Genomic DNA, 15,002 nt, shown 5'->3' with positions numbered 1-15,002 from the left:
CTCCCACACGGGGTGCTCTCCTCCCCTCCCGCGTGCCAGCCGAGCACGGGGGCAGCAGGCATCGTTCAAGGCCTTTATTTCAGGGATACACAGGGCTCGGGGAGCTTGTACACGGAGAGCTGGGGAGACAAACGCACCGTGACGCCCCAGCCTGAACAGCGCCGGGTCCCAGCATGCCCGGGAGCCACATCAGCCCTGGATGCGGCCCCTCCTGGCAGCGCCGCCCAGCCTCCCCTGCCCTCCCACCCCCTGTACCTACTCTACCTCATTTCCCAAATGGGGTGCGCAATGCCCCCCAAGCACAGGGTCTCCCCACCCAGCCCCAAACCCACCGGCAGACCGAAGCCACCCCGCAGCCCACCCGTGCGACCCGGCCTGGCCGCCACCACGGCAGGGAGAGCTTTGGACCCGCTGCCCCACCTGCGCCAGCCATGCCGGGCACCAAGGGCATCTCCCCACCCCGCGGGGAGACGCCGCCCAGCAAACACGAGCCGGCTGGCCCTGCACAAATCTTGCTTACGCAGCACTGGCCAGGCCCAGCCCTGAGCAGAGCAGCCGGCAAGGAGCAGCAGCTCTGCCTGCACAGGGACAGTCCCCGCAGGGTGTACGGAGAGCGATGGTGTGGCTCAGAGATCCCCCGGCTTCTTGCAGCAAGGGCATGGGCAGCCTCAGTCACAGTCCCCCGCACTCTGGCAAAGGGGGGACTCAGCACCGTGTCGCCGACCGCTTCCCAGCACCTTACAGCCACAGTGCCAACCTCATAAAAATTTGGGAAGCCACCTCAGACCTCCCACAAACCCCCTGAACTATGCGAAGCCCCATCCCCACCCAGCCAGGGCAGAGCATGTGCAACCCACGGCGTGGTGGCCCCGGCACCCTCCCAGCTCCCGGTGCACTGCGGATTGGGGAGTTGGGATGGTGTGCGCCCCGAAACCCCCTTCCCACCAGCATTGCTTTGCAGGAGCCTCCCCAAAGCCCTGCAGCTCCTGCCCCTCCGCCAAGCCACGAGACAAGCTGAGCTTTGCAGCCGGCTTCCAAGGAGCAGGCAGGGTCCCCAGGGGCTGTCCCCAACTAACCGGGAACCCAGCAGAGCCAAAAGCAGTTGCTGGGTTTAAGGCTGCGGCAGGAGGGAGGACAAGTGTCCCCCCGCCCAGGGAAGGGGGACCTGGCGGAGGCGGGAGGCACGAGGGACGCGGCAGGGACTACGCTACGGAGCGGGGGTCCGGCGGCGAGCAGCCTCCCCAAGGCATGGCTGGCGGCAAGGAGCATCCCAGCGGGGAGAGTCAGGGCTGGGCAGTCCGGCTCCTGGGGTTGTCCTCACAGGCCGAGGAAGTCCTCCTTCCGGTACCCCTTCTGCAAGGAGACAGGACACGCGTCATGGTGGGGACGCCAGTGCCATCACCTTTCCTGCCCGAGGACACCCCTGCCCGCGCCTCGCTGGATGGTGGGAATGCGAACACAAACCCGCTCTGCTCTGGCACTGACGGGGCCACGCTGTCCCCACATTGGGCACGTGGCTGTCCCCACCCCACTGGTGCAGGTGCCACCACAGGGATAATGCTCTGGGGAGGTCCCCACCCCTTCAGGAGGGGGAGGCGTGGAGCTGGGGCCCATCGTATGCCTGGGAGCATTTGGGTGGCGTGGCTTTCCGGGGTGAAGCCCCTGGCCTTGACTCCCTTGAGATCCACCCTCAGGACCCACCCCAGCACCCCGCCGGCTGGAGGAGGCACCACAGGGTGGTACCTACCATCTTGAAGTCCCGGTGGAGCTTGGTGTATTGCCACATGTTGCCCAGGAGGCTGGCCGCCGCTCTGGAGGACTTCTCGTTGTCCGAGCTGGGACAGGGACAGGATGCAATGAGCTTTGGGTACCGCTGGCCACGGGATGGTGCCCATCAGCCCAAGGATACCACCCCAGAAGAGCCCGGAGGGGCTGAGGACTTAGCACTGGTGGGAAGAGGCAGAAGACTAAAGGCTGGAGCCCACTGCAATGGGCAGGGTGGCAAGCGCTTCTGGCAGGAGAGGTGAGAAGCACTCAGATGGGAAGAAGGTAGCTGCAGCGATGGGCAGCCCTGTGGTGGGGTGTCCTGAGGAGGTGGCAAAGGGCTGGAAGGGGGCCATGAGGCCACCCTGAGCTGGTCTGGGGACTCCCACCACCAAGCCTTGGGAAGGGAAACTGGTTGTGACCCTCTTCCACCTCGCTGGACCAGGGGAGGAAGCAGGACTGGACCCCAGGCCCAAGCTGGGACGGCAGAGTGGACAGGGAGCTCCCACCTGTCCCTTCTCTTCTTGATGTAGAAGAGCTTCCTGAGGCCATCAAAGTAAACAATGTCACGGGCGGCCATGGGGCTCTCCACCACCAGGTTGTTGAGGACCGCGATGATGTTCACGATGACGTCGGCGGGCAGCGCCTTGTCCCCCATGCTCCCCGGCAGCTTCTCGATCAAGTGGCTGACCACCTTGGTCGCTGGTGGGCAAAGGCATCATGTCAGAGCTGGTGGCCAGACCCAGAGGACACATGGCAGCCTGGGTACGAACTCTGCAACCTCTCAGGGGCAGTGAGGGGACAGAGGGTCCAGCCAAGGACCCGCAGGGCAGCACCAGGGACATCTGCAAGCCCTTTCCTCTCTGCAGTCTCTGCTGAGACTCCCTGGCACCTGGGAGAGGAGTTGGGGGACAGGGGCAAAGCCAAGTGAGATGGTGGGGTTGGAGGCAGAGCAGAACGTGTGGGGGGTGTTCAGTTACTGGGGATGGACTGGCCACCGCGCACTCAGCGTGAGCAGGGGCGCAGCCGGCAGGAAGGTGCTGAGACGTGGCCAGAGGTAACCGGAGGCCAGACCGAGGAGCAAAAGGGTGAAGGGCATCCGTCAGGCTCCTCCCCGCAGCCCCGGCCCTGCCCGTCCCTTCCCGGCACTCACACATCTCGTCCTTGTTGCGGGCGTGGCGGGACAGGTTGCGGATGAGCCCTGTCAGGGAGCGCAGCTGGTGGTGGTCGGCGGTGCGGACGCGGTCCAGCACGGGGTTCAGGATGCGCTCCTGCTCCAGGGCCAGCCGGCTCAGCACGCCTGCCCACTGCCAAGGCAAACACCCACTTGGAGACACCCACCAGGGACCCACCGGCTGCCTCCTCCTCCTCCCACCCCATCTTCTTCCTCCTCCTCCTCTTGCTCAACGGGGCCAGGTCAGGGTGACCATGTCCAGGTGGTGAGTGGCATGATGGCCACGTCCCCCACCCAGGAAAGGCTGGTACCAACCTCAGGGAGGTGCAGCCCCTCCCTGGGCACAGCTGTGACTGGCCAGGTGGTGGGGACAGCCAGGCAAGACGGGGCGAGCCCCAGGGGACGTTCCCCTCCCGTGCCCTCACCCTGCGGTCCCCAGCAGTGATGTTCTGCAGGGCACCCGAGGCCGCCTCTGTCGTGTGCTTGTTGAGCTCGCAGCGCTGCAGCAGCCGGTTGTAGATGCCCACGATCTGCGGGTTCCAGAGCCACTCCATGCCCTTGGGGTCCTTGGAGACCTCCGTGAAGGTGACAATGTCCGCATTCAGGTAGTGCTGTGGGGATGGGGGCAGCGCTGTTAGACTCACAGGGGATGTCCCCTCTGCAGCATCCCTTGCTGCGTGTGTCCCCTTTTCCCCGTGCACCCGGCCTCGACCGTTGGGCAGCTCCAGGCTGGCAGCGACCCAGCAGGTCGCCCCGGCTGCGTCACGCCCCGTGGCATGGCGAAGCGGGGGTTCGGCACCCTAATTCACACCACACACCTGATTCACCCTCCGCTGAGCTCACCCACATGTCCCACCCATCAGCCGAGGCTGGCGTCTACCTCCACCCCAGCGTCACCTCCACCGCCAGCTGCTTCCCGGTGCCAACCCCGCCCCAGGTGACACAGCCATCACGGTGCCCACCACTTCCCAGCCGCTGACCTCGCGTGCTTTCTTGCTCTGGGGGCTGAAGCAGCCCACCAGCTCCCCCGTCACCATGCTGCTGTTGTTCCTCCTGTGGCCTTCCAGGCGCTGGAGGGAGGACGGGGGCATTTCGTCGTACAGGCGGTAGGAGAGGTTGCGCAGGACACAGACGGCGTTCTCCACGCTCTGATGGGAGATAGGACATGAGGGTGTCAGTTCTTGTGCTGCCTGCCAGGGCACCTCCAGCTGGCACATCCCCTGGGGCGCGACCCCATGGGGCTCCATGGCAAGCGTCACCCCGATGACACCAGCAATGCCCTACTGTGCCCAGTAAGCCCAGACAGAGCCAGATTGGTTTTCCCACCATCACATCAAGATGTGCCTTTGCACCATGATGGCCAGGTGGCCACCAGGAGGGAGGGAGCAGCACCCCATCTGAGGGCACCCAAACTCTCCCAGCACTCAGCTCCCGGGGCTCACCTTGTCCTCTGACTTGCCCACTTCCAGGGAGCTGTTCACATAGTGGATCATGGAGTCCACCAGCCCGTGGCACTCACGCATCTTCTGCCGAGTCTGCTGGCTGGCAGAGCTGAGATTCCTGCACGGGGAACACGGGTCCATCACGGCAAGAAGGGGCTTCCCCACGGCCAACCCCTCCGGCCACTGGGCAGCACTGCGGGGAGGGCAGCTAATACCTCTCCCAGGCTTTGCCTTGAGGCACAAGTGCTGCAAGGGATTGGGACCCCAGAAACGAGCCCTGGGGACCTCGCTCCCTATGTACGCACCACAGATGGTGTCTCTTCCTCTACCCAAAACTTTACCCACAGTGGGAGGACTGGAGCCAGCCCAGAGCAGGTACCTGAGGAAGCCCGTGGAGTTGTAGAAGATCTCTGCCTCCGAGGGGTTCTGCTGGATGACACCCGAGCCCCCCAGCCCGGAGAGGGGGACCAGTACCAGGTCCGTGAGCTGCTCCAGTGTGTCCCGGGCCAGGCGATCTTTCAGGTTGTCACTGGAGGAGAGATTCCACAGGATCCCTGCAGGGAGGGGGATCCTCAGTCCCAGGAATGGCTGGAGAGCATGTCCACCCCGACATGCTCACACCAGGGGGCTCACACCGACCACCCGCAGCCAGGAGCAGCCATGGGACAGGCTGGGTAACAAGGATGCAAAGAGCGCATCCCTGTGAAATGTCATCCCAGCTTTACTCATGGGGTGGAGGCACCACATGCTGCCTCCAGGGACGAGGACCCCTGCCCGCCCCGCCATCATCTCCAACCTGTGACGTTCTTGCGGAGCTCATCGTCGGGCTCCCGCAGTGTCCGCATGAGCTCGTAGATCCCGTTCTCCTCCACCAGCGCCAGCTTGTTCTCGGCATTGTCGTAGATGAGGTTGCGCATGGCGCCCGTGGCATGGCGCTGCACCTCCTGGTTGGGGCTGTTGAACAGCTTCACCAGCTTGGGCATGGCCTGGAGGCTGCGGGCCTGGGAGGGGAGAGCCCGGTCGGGTTGAGACGCCCAGCCGCTCTCCTGTTCAGCTGAGGCTCCCTCCATCTCCTCCGCCCTCCCCAGGGTGCCCTACCATGGCAGAGGGGCTGGGGACAGCCCCTTCCCTTTCAGCTCCTGGGTGCTCACCTGCTTCTTGGCATTGCTGTCGCTGTAGCATTTGTGCTGGAGGTAGGCAGCACCCAGGACCTGCAGGTTGGGGTCGCTGGCTATCAGGTATTTCACTGCGGAGGGCAGGTCGATGTCATCAAACCTGGAAGCCACAGGCAGGTGAGGAAGAGCCCGAGCAGAGCATCCCATAGGGGTCCTCCACCTCTGCACCCCACCATGTCCCGCATCTTGGAGGAGACGCGTCAACCCATCTCCCTCCCTGCCACACTCCTGGGGCACGGGACTCCAGACCCAGCTGAATGAGCATCTTCGTACCCTCGTGTCTCAGCATGTGTCCGTGAGAGGAGCAAAGGCCACATGCAGGACACGCTTGGAGGTCCTCAAGCCACGGTCCATCACTATGGGGCCAAATTGTGCCCACCATCTCACCCCTCCTGCATCCCTTGCAGCAAGGTAACAGCAGGCAAAAGAGGGAGGGTTTTGCCCTCAACTGGCCAAGTGACTAAGTTGGGGACAAGGACTAAGCTGGTGCCGGACCAGCGCTGGTGGCACTCACCCCCCCGACGCGTGGCTGAGCAGCGTGCTGTGCCCGTTGTACATCTCCATGGCGCGCTGGTCCTGGAGGCGGTGGCTGGACTCGGCCAGGCTGCGCACGGAGGGCGCGCGGGAGCTGTGCTCCACCATCCCCATGTACGAGCTCCCCATGCCCGCCTGCGAGGCCGCCTGGATGCTGCCGAAGGAGCCGGTGCTAAGCCGTGACCGGTTGTTGCTCTGGAAGCGCTGTAGCGTGCGCATGGCGGGCGCCCGGATGGTGCGGCTCTGGGTCACCTCGCTGCCGTCCAGCCAGTCGGAGGCGGCTTTGGCGGAGCCGGCGCTCATCTGCCTCTCGAAGGTGTAGGAGCGGGTGAAGCCACCGTTGCCTTGGCTTTTGTAGAGTGGACGGTGACCCACGGGGTCCAGCTGCTCTGAGATGACGCTATAGCGGTCATCCGCGATGGCGGTGGGCTGGAGCGGCCCGTCGGCCAGCCGCAGGGAGCGCAGCGAGAGGGTGTCGAAGTTCTGCCGGGACCGGTAGTTGCGCTCATGGAAGGAGCTGGGCCGCGGCGAGGTGTTGGTGGCCTGCGACATGGCATAGCCAGTGCTGTAGCCCTGGCCCTTCGCCAGGCCCCCGTTGCTGATAGTCGCCATTCGCTTGTGCGGAGTGAGGTCCACCGCCGAGCGCGAGGACCAGCTGCTGCCCTTCAGCGTGCCAAAATCCTTCTTGGCCAGCGGCTGATACAGCTGCAGGGGGAAAGCGCGGGGTCAGGGGGTGCCTGCGAGCCTGTCCCTCCATCCCCACCACGGGGAGAGGAAAGAACGGAGCCAAGAGCCTCCCTTGGCACAACCAAAGCTACAGCTGGCATCTGGGTCTCCGCCGGCATCCCCAGCTGCCACAGTGATGGGTGCCGGTGCAGGGCGGGGGACAACCCCCCCCAGTACGTACCGAGGCTTTGGTGTCCAAGCCATTGCTCTGGGAGCGGGAGCTGAAGGAGGAGTGCAGGGTCGTGCCGTACTGACCACCTGCAGGACAGAGACGGAGGGGTCATGTGAGCGCCGGGCGGCCAAAGGGGTGGTCTCGGGGACCAAAGATTGTCCCCAACTCATCCTGGGGGGACCCGCTTCAGAAGCCACAGCAGTGCCGGGACCACTGAGGGGGACGAGGGAGCTGAAGGACACTGCCTTCGCTTGCCTGCTGGCAGCGGGGAGCAGGAGAGGCGGCGGCAGCGCTGAGCGGTGACCTCCCCACCTTTCATCGTGCCCTGATGGCGAGGGGAGTGATTGCCACCTCGGTGGGGACGCAGTGGCTCAGCCCGGTCCCCTCTGCTGTAGCCAGATAGGCAGCTCGGGCATCCCCCCCCCAAAGCCAGCCCCGCCTCTGGCACCCAGGGAACAGGAGCCCAGCAGGGACCCGGCCGCCCCACTGCACCCCGCGCCGCCCTCCCGCCTCGCCACCGCCCTGGGGCACCGGTGGGAACCGGAGGACGCCACCAGCCCCGGCGGTGATGGCAGCGTGACTCACAGCCGCGCTCGGGGCGGCCCTCGCGGTGCCGAGGGGGGGTCTCTCCCCACCGCCGAGGTCCCCCAGCACCTCGGATCGGGGGGCTCGGTGAAACCCCGCGCCGGTGCCAGGTGAAGCAGCAGGGCGTAGGCCGCGAGTGCAGACATTAAATGGAGGAACTTGGAGCCCGGCCAGCGGCGCCGCTCAAAGGCTGGGGGGGACGGGGAGGGATCTGCCTGGGCGAGAAAAACCTTCCCCCCAGCCCCAAGCGAGGTGCAGGACCCCCCCAGTGCAAATCCCCCCCAGGGACAGGTCGGGAAACTGAGGCACGACCCGCGAGTGGGGTGAAACAAGCCCACGCTGGGGCTGCGCCGCCCCCATTCCCAGTGCTGAGGGTGCGGCGGGGGGCTCAGCCGGGGTGCGGGGGGCAACCCCCCAGCCCCAAACCAGGGCATGAGCCGAAGCCCACCGCCGGCCGAGGGGCTCCCGCCGCCTGTTCCGACACGTGCGCCCGGGGGTTCTCCCACCTCTGCTGCCGTCGGCGTGGTCGGGGACCTCAGGACGGGCGGCCGCTTGCCCCCTCAGCATCATGCGGATGCGGACCTGCTCCTGGACGCGGGCGCTGCGCAGCCGCTGGGCCTCGGCCGCCTCCCGGCTCCTGCCATCCAGCTGCCGGTCCGAGGGCAAGGCCAGCGAGCAGACACCGGCCTCGGGCTGCAGGGCCGACAGCAAGAAGGTGTTAGTCTCCTGCATGGCGGTGGTGCAGAGGCCAAGGTGAGCGAGGCCGCCCTGCGCAGGTGAGCGTGGCGGCGGCGGCTTCCCTGAGCCGTTGGGAGGCACCCGTCCCGCCCCGCCGCCGCCACGCCTCGGCCACTGCCGCCGGCGGGAAGGAGGGTGCCGCACCGAGCCCCCACCGCCAACGTCACCGCTGGTGTTGGAGGCACCCAGGGGTGACCTCGTGGGACGATGGCGCAAGGGAGGCGGACACCCTGGGGGGGTCCAGGGTGAACATACCTGTGGCCCCAGCGCAGAGAGCCAGATCCCCCCCAGCAGCCTCCTCACTGACCCCCAGACTCCTGGGCAGCCCTGCCAGCGAGCCCCGGACCTACCCACGGCCACGCTGGAGAGCCCCGGACCCCCGCCCGCTCCCGCCAGCAAGCCCCAGACCCCCGCATGGCCCCCCCCAGGAGAGCCCTGGGCAGCCTCCCCATTGACCCCCAGAGACCCCCATGGCCCTGCCAGTGAGCCCCAGACCCCCGCATTGTCACTCCAACGAGCCCAAGACCCCCAGGCAACCTCCCCGGAGAGCCCTGGACCCCTGGGCAAGCTCCCCAGCCAGCCCCGGGCCCCCACATGGCCCCACCATAAAGCCCCAGACGCCCGCATCGTTCCTCTGGCGAGCCCCAGACCCCCCCATGGCCTCCCAGGGGAGCCCCGGACCCCCGGGCAGCCCCACCGCTAGCCCCAGCCTCCCCGGGGTGCCCACCACCACAACCCCTCTGGGGAGAGGGGCCAGCTTGCCAAAGGGCCGGAGCGGGGGCTAATTGGCAGTAATTACTGACCGGGCCCTCCCTGCTTTGCTTTTCAAATCAGCCGGGGAGTTAAAAAACAACAATAACAATGAAAAAAAAAAGGGGCAGCTCAGCGCCGGCAGGCCCGGCGGTAACGAACGCGGGGTGACTCAGCCGCTGCCACCGCACAGGTAGTAATTAGGCTCACCCCACCCGCCGAGCCACCCCGGCCGACCTCGGCATGGCCGGGGTGGGGGACGCCACGTACCCCCCAGCCTGCTGTGCTCAGGAAGGGCTCCCGAAACCCCCGCGGTGGTGTTTCACGCTGCTCTCCCTCAGCCTCTGGCTCGCTAACCGAGCCACTCACTCCTGAACTGAGTCGTGCCCGTTCACAGCCGCGCCCGGGTGCTCGGGCTCTGCCCCTGCTCGTGGGCACGGGGCGTTTTGCCCGTCGGCTCCGGCACAGCGCATCAGCCAGAGAAGCTGGTGCTGGCTTGGGCCGTTTGAAGGCGAGCGTGGCGACGCGGCCTCGGCTCCGCAGCGAGCCATGGCTCCGCGCTCAGCGACGCCGCTCTGAACCCGCCTGGCAGAAGCTTTCGGGGCTTTGCCGGCCGGTGAGCTGGCTGGGGCTTACGACACCCAGTGATGACAGTGCCGGGACTGTGATGGCAACGCCAGGACGGCTTTTGTGCTTGGTTAGGAGGGTGAAAAGGGCGGCCGTCCCTGAGGAATGTGCTGCCATCAGCAGGAGCAGCAGGGATGCCAGGGCGGGGTGGCAAGAGCTGCGGATGAGTGCTTTGGGGTGCTGGTCCCTGCTTTGGTAGCCCCCCCAAACTCCAGGGGGCTGCAAACCCCGGTGCCACCATCGCATCGTGCCTGGGGACTGATGCGGGGGGGGACCCACCTCCCCAGCCCTAGGGGGGGTCCAGGGACTTCATGGGTTTACTGGGAGCCCCCCCTTTGCTTAGGGGTCACACCTGACCCTTTCGGGGTACGGCACCCAGGGAGACCCACAAGGGCCCCCCTGCTCCCACCTCAGCACCACCCACACGGGGAGCGTCGGTGGGTGCTCCGGGTTTGGCAGAGCTCAGCGGGGCGCTCCCAGTCCTCCGAGCCCCAGTGAATCACAGGTTCCCCCCCGGGAGCAGGCGGGGAGGGCGGTTCGCTCCCTCGGCAAGCTGACGCTTGCCCGCCGTCCCCGTGCCAGGCACCGAGGGGCTTGGGACGGCCCCGGGGGACGAAGGGGCTCCCAGGGATGGCCCCGAGCCCGCTGGCAGCCCCGTTCCCTCAGGCTCTGCCTGCCTTCCAAGCCCCCATCCCCGCAGTGTGACACCGCCGTGCAGCTTAAAGATAGAAAATGGGGGGACGTGGGGGGCTTGGGGGGGTTGAGGCAGGTTTGAAGCCGAAAGCGGCAGCGCTCACCCTGTAAAGTGGCTCGTTAATAGGGGAAAGCAGTGGGTGGGAGCAGGGACGCACTGGGATGCTCAAAAAGCAGCAAATCGGCACAAAACCTCCCCACATTTGGAGCGCAACTGGGGGATTCCTGAGGGGATCCAGCCACAGCCAGGGTGACACAGGGTTAAATAAACTCGCTCTGGGGGTCCCTAAAGTGGTCACTGATCCCCCAGCCTGGAGGCACCCGTATCCCTTCCTCCGTGGGGTGACAGAGCCACGTCCCCAGGGAGCCCCCAGCTCCTGGGTGCGCGCTGTCCTCTCCCCTCCCCGAGCACCACCGAGTGCCTGTCCCCAAAGCCGGGTTCCCAGGGAAGCCTGCAGCTGCCGCTGCCATCAGCCTTTCAAGCAGGGAGTGGCCGATGCGGCACCACGCAGCCTGGCCACAGCGCACATGTGCCAAGAGCCACGCTGGGGAAACTGAGGCACGAGAAGAAAAAAAAGCCTCTTGGCCAAAGCTGGCCAGGAGCAGGCAGCTGCCGGATCCGGCATCCACGCTCTCCCTTTCCACCCGGTGCATGAGGACTGGCGGCAGGGCAGGTGCCACCGGCTTTCCCGGGGACAGCCACGCCGAGGGGTGTGGGACCGGCCGGCACGTACCTTGTTGGGTGGCCCCGGAGGGCCGTTGCCCTGCAGCATCCTCCCGGGCAGGCGGGTGCACCCCTGGGTGCTACACGGGTGCCGGATGCCCCAGCATGGGGTGGGCGATGCCGTCTGCGGCGGGGCCGGTGTGGGGGGCGTGGGGCCACGGCGCGGGCCCGCCCCGGGAGCTTACCCAACCAGTCTCTTTGCCGTTGTTTTGCATGTGCGCTCCAAACCCGCTCGCCTCGCAGCCAAGTTTGCACTTTTGGGGCTTGTGGCAGCTCCACAAAAAGCCTCGGCACGGCCGAGATGCCGGTGGGGCACCCGGGGGTCCCGACTGCCCCATCCTGGGCAGCGGAGCCGCGTCTCAGCTGCCTTTGTGATGCTCCAAGAAATCACCGTCAGTCGCCACCACCATGGCCATGGTCCAACATGTCCTTTCCACCGCATCCCCTTGAACCCCCCCGCACAGGGGGCCCACGGGTGCGACAAGGAAGGTTTTGGGGCGCCAAAAGGAGAAGACGGAGGGGAGGCACGGTTTTTAGGGTGCGGGGGGCTCCCCCGGGCCCGGGGGTTCACAGGGAGCGTGTTTGCATGTGTGGGATGGAGCAGGAGCCCTTTGAAGCCAGATAAGCCGAGAGGGAGCGTTTGAAACGGGCCAAACCAGTTTGGGGGCCATCGCTTCCACCAGCACTGCAGCCCGGGCTCCCCGCCGCACCCAGTGCTCACTGGGGGCTGCTGAGAGGTGACCCCCTGGCAAAGCCCAGCGTAGGGCAGGAGGCTGCCCAGGACCCTCCACCCGGCCACTGCTGTCACGCTTGGCCCGTTCTCAGCCCGGTGATTTCAGCTCCTCCAAAAGCCTGCACCCCGCTGTCCCTTGGGGCTCCAACGCCTGGCCGGGGAGAGGCTCCCCATGGTCCCCACGTCATCCCCGTGACCGCAGCTCAGCCACTGCTGGAGAAACAAAACCCTCCAGTGTTTTGCTGCTGGCGCTGCCCCCAGCAGACACCACTGCCAGCTCCAAATTGCTTCCAGCAGGGCTGGACCAGTGTCCCCAGGGGGGATGGCATGGGTGGCACCAGTCCCTTCCAGCATCAGCGGCAGCTCTGGATTTGGCCGAGCCCGGTGCCCGCTCCGATGCTGGTGGCTTTGCGAGCTCGCTTGGCTGGGAAGCGGCTGGAAAAGTTGTGCCTCAGGAAAGGCGGCTTTCCGGATCCCGCTGCTGGCCCCAGGGGACCGCGGGGCCACCCGCCCTGCCCGGGACTTCTCAGCCCACAGGCCAACTCCCGGCACAGCGGGCAGAGCCCTGGCCCACAACAAAGCGCTTCCAAAGTGCTGGAAAAAACAGGCAGCGTGGAAAGAAAAACCTGCTGTCTCCTCCCGGCAAATCCTGGGGCCAGAAGTACCAAATTTGGGGTAAAAAGGCCCCAGAGCCCCAGCTTGTGGTCATTTTCTGATGGTAAGCAGGTTGCTGAGCGCACTGACTCCATCCTCACCCCAAAACTCAGCAGATGCTCAAACAGAGCCCGGGGCATGCAGATAGGGAATAAAACACTCAGGGGGGGAAACTCCAGGGCCATTTCAGCTCTCCCAGGGGTGCTCAAGGTTGTTGAAAGCTCACAGCGGAGGGCAGCAAGGACACGGTGGTCGCAGCCCAGGGGATTTGCAGGGACAGGGTGACCCGGCTGAGGAGCAGGAGGAGCTCACGGCAGCCGGGCCTACAGCAAAGCGGGTTTGCTGGAGCCCACGAGGCGCTGCGTGCAGCCGGGCACGTCCACGTGCAAGGGCAGAAGGCGAGCAAAGAGGTCGTGCAGACACGGCCGTCCTGCGAACAAGCGCACAATGGTGCGCGGGAGCGAGTGGGGCAGCTCGTGGCTCTCCCCGCAGCTCACCAGCCCTGGGGGGACACGGGGACGAGCCCCCCACGCAGCGTGTGGGGTGCAGGCAGCTGCCCGGGTGGAGCCCAGGTGTGGGGCGGAGGCTCAGCAACCTCCCTGCAAGCCCAGGCGTGCGTCCGGGCATCAAAACCAGGGCTGCTGCCTCCTCCTCCTCCTCCTCGCTGCACGAAACAGCCAAGGGGCCCCTTGCAATGCCGCTGCTGCCCACTCCCACCAAAGAGCAGATCCGTGCCCCGTACCCATCCTCCTCCTCAGTCCCGCGGGGAGCTCTGCCTGGGGGTTTCTGACCTTTCCTCCCACGCCAGCCAGGCTCACCCCAATGCTTCCACCGGCGCGCTCGCCGGCGAGCTCCCGGCAAGCCCGGGGCAAGGCTGCTCCCTCCTGCAGAGCAGGCCATCGGGTCAGGGCTCCCTGAGCCCTCCTGGGTGCTACAAACAGCAGCGGTGATTTCCAGTGGGCAAAAGCGTCCTCCCAGCCTGCCACTGCCAGGGGACTTGGGGGGGCGAGGGACAGAGGCCAGCCTGGCTTTTCGTGCCCTACACCCACCTGGGGACCGCATCCCTGCCAAGGCAGGAGGGTGATGGGAGGGGAAGGAAATCCCAGCCAAGACATTGATTTTATTTTTTAAGAATAAAAAAAAACCCCAAACAGACAAAACCTCCTGAAAACAGCTTCCTACCTCATAATTTCACAGAAATTAGCTTGGAAACATCATTTGCTCTCCCCCTGCTCCTGTACCTGCTCTGGGCTCTGCCCTGTCCCCCCCCAGCCCAGCCCCCGGGCGCAGGCAATGCCAGCCCGTGGGCCAAGGGGCTCTGCCCCCCACCCCGTACGGCCGCAGCGCGTGGCCCGTGCAGCAGGGCAGAGCCGAACCCCTTTTCCCCCTCCATGGGTGCTGGGGAGGGGAGCAGGAGGCTTTGGGCAGCCCCAGCGGGCTCGTAGCACCCGCAGCCTCCTGCGGATACCAGCAGCCCCCCCAGAAAGCTCAGCTCTGCAGCCTGGCACAGGGACAAGGTGCTGGGCGTTTTGGGGGGTGACCCAGCACAGGGGCTGCGGAGCGAGCGCCAGCTGCAAGCCTGGGTCCCGCTTTTCCGCCTCCGGCATCACCGGCCCAGCACAGCCTCAGGGACTCACCGGCTCCAGGGATCAGCTTGGAGGCTTCACCCCTCCCGACAGCAGGACGCCCATTGTCCCGGCGCTAATGAGTTAATAAATTCATTTCTGACTAAGAAATTAGACCCTTAAGAAAAAAATCACCACCCGCTTTCGCCCTCCCCACTCCCCCCCTCCCCAAAATAACCGCGGTTCGTTTACGGGTGCCCTCCGTGCCGGCACCGAGGTGCATCGGCGGAGGTCGGGGACAACCGGGTGCCAGCAGCGGCCTGCCTCCGGCGGGCACGGGGGGGTCGGTGGCTACGGGCCGGGCTCAGGGCGCTAGTCCTTGGGTGGCTTCTTGCTGCGGGCGTTCCACATGCCGCGCTTGGAGTGGTAGTAATGGTAAAAGTTCCTGAGACGCAAGCGCTCCACCTCCAGCCCGCTCTGAAGGACCCTGCAGCCGGACGGAGGGACAGCCGCTCAGGGATGCGGCCCTCCTAAAGGGAAGCTTTGCCCCTTCCCGCCACCTCACCCCATCCTTCAGCCAGCTCGATGGAGGGGAGGGAGGGTTTCCCAGGGGATGGGCCCAAATCCGCGTGGCCAGCCCTGCCCCGGGGGGTACGGGGCTGCCGGGACCCCCAGCCTCACCTGTCCAGGAGCTCCCAGTCCTCCCCACCCCAGCGGTCTCTGAACTCCTCCGTGTTCATCCCTCCCACGCGGTCGAAGTCCGACTTGTAGATGCCGAAGAGGCCGAAGCCGTTCACCTCCCAGTAGCCTGGAGGAGGGAGAGCAATGAGGCGAGGGGTGTGGGGGGACCCCAAATCCCCAGGCCATCACCCCTGCGCTCTCCGCACCACCTGGGAACCACGGGAACGGCCCATCCCAGCCCCTCTTCCCACCACGGGTCTGTCCC

At 66.1% G+C, this 15,002-nt stretch overlaps 2 protein-coding genes across 7 annotated transcripts in view; both read right to left on the bottom strand.

Moving 5' to 3' along the window:
* Positions 1-356: 356 nt before the first annotated feature.
* Positions 357-8,652, bottom strand: PKP3 (plakophilin 3). The gene is made up of 13 exons (XM_087739394.1): positions 8,079-8,652; positions 6,997-7,073; positions 6,070-6,794; positions 5,532-5,655; positions 5,177-5,381; positions 4,760-4,934; positions 4,381-4,498; positions 3,919-4,086; positions 3,364-3,549; positions 2,918-3,071; positions 2,274-2,466; positions 1,748-1,835; positions 357-1,353 (listed from the first exon to the last, which is right to left on the bottom strand). The coding sequence occupies exons 1-13, from the start codon at positions 8,302-8,304 to the stop codon at positions 1,318-1,320; spliced, it is 2,475 nt and encodes an 824-aa protein (XP_087595520.1). The 5' UTR covers positions 8,305-8,652; the 3' UTR covers positions 357-1,317.
* A 4,939-nt stretch (positions 8,653-13,591) lies between these two features.
* B4GALNT4 (beta-1,4-N-acetyl-galactosaminyltransferase 4) overlaps positions 13,592-15,002 on the bottom strand; it is a 42,239-nt gene continuing 40,828 nt past the window's right edge. For all 6 annotated transcript variants that reach the window (XM_087739382.1, XM_087739349.1, XM_087739366.1 and 3 more), the window contains exons 19-20: positions 14,738-14,864; positions 13,592-14,543 (exon numbers count right to left, since the gene is read on the bottom strand). In XM_087739382.1, coding sequence (XP_087595508.1) covers positions 14,429-14,543; positions 14,738-14,864 — 242 coding nt within the window. In that variant the 3' untranslated portion in view covers positions 13,592-14,428. The remainder of the gene's footprint in view (positions 14,544-14,737; positions 14,865-15,002) is intronic.

The sequence above is a fragment of the Nipponia nippon genome, unplaced genomic scaffold, assembly GCF_047370975.1.
Source record: "Nipponia nippon isolate SJK-2023a ecotype South Korea unplaced genomic scaffold, ASM4737097v1 scaffold_10, whole genome shotgun sequence".
Classification (NCBI taxonomy): domain Eukaryota; kingdom Metazoa; phylum Chordata; class Aves; order Pelecaniformes; family Threskiornithidae; genus Nipponia; species Nipponia nippon.
Note: the sequence above shows the minus strand (reverse complement) of the source record. Positions and strands in the feature narration are given on the sequence as shown.

Excerpts from the sequence above, each read along its gene's own strand:
- PKP3 (XM_087739394.1), bottom strand. The coding sequence starts at position 8,304 with ATGCAGGAGACTAACACCTTCTTGCTGTCGGCCCTGCAGCCCGAGGCC. Across the intron at positions 4,935-5,176 it reads GCTCCGCAAGAACGTCACAG|GGATCCTGTGGAATCTCTCC; the intron begins GTTGGAGATGAT and ends CCCTCCCTGCAG. Across the intron at positions 2,467-2,917 it reads CCGCAACAAGGACGAGATGT|CGACCAAGGTGGTCAGCCAC; the intron begins GTGAGTGCCGGG and ends TTTGCCCACCAG.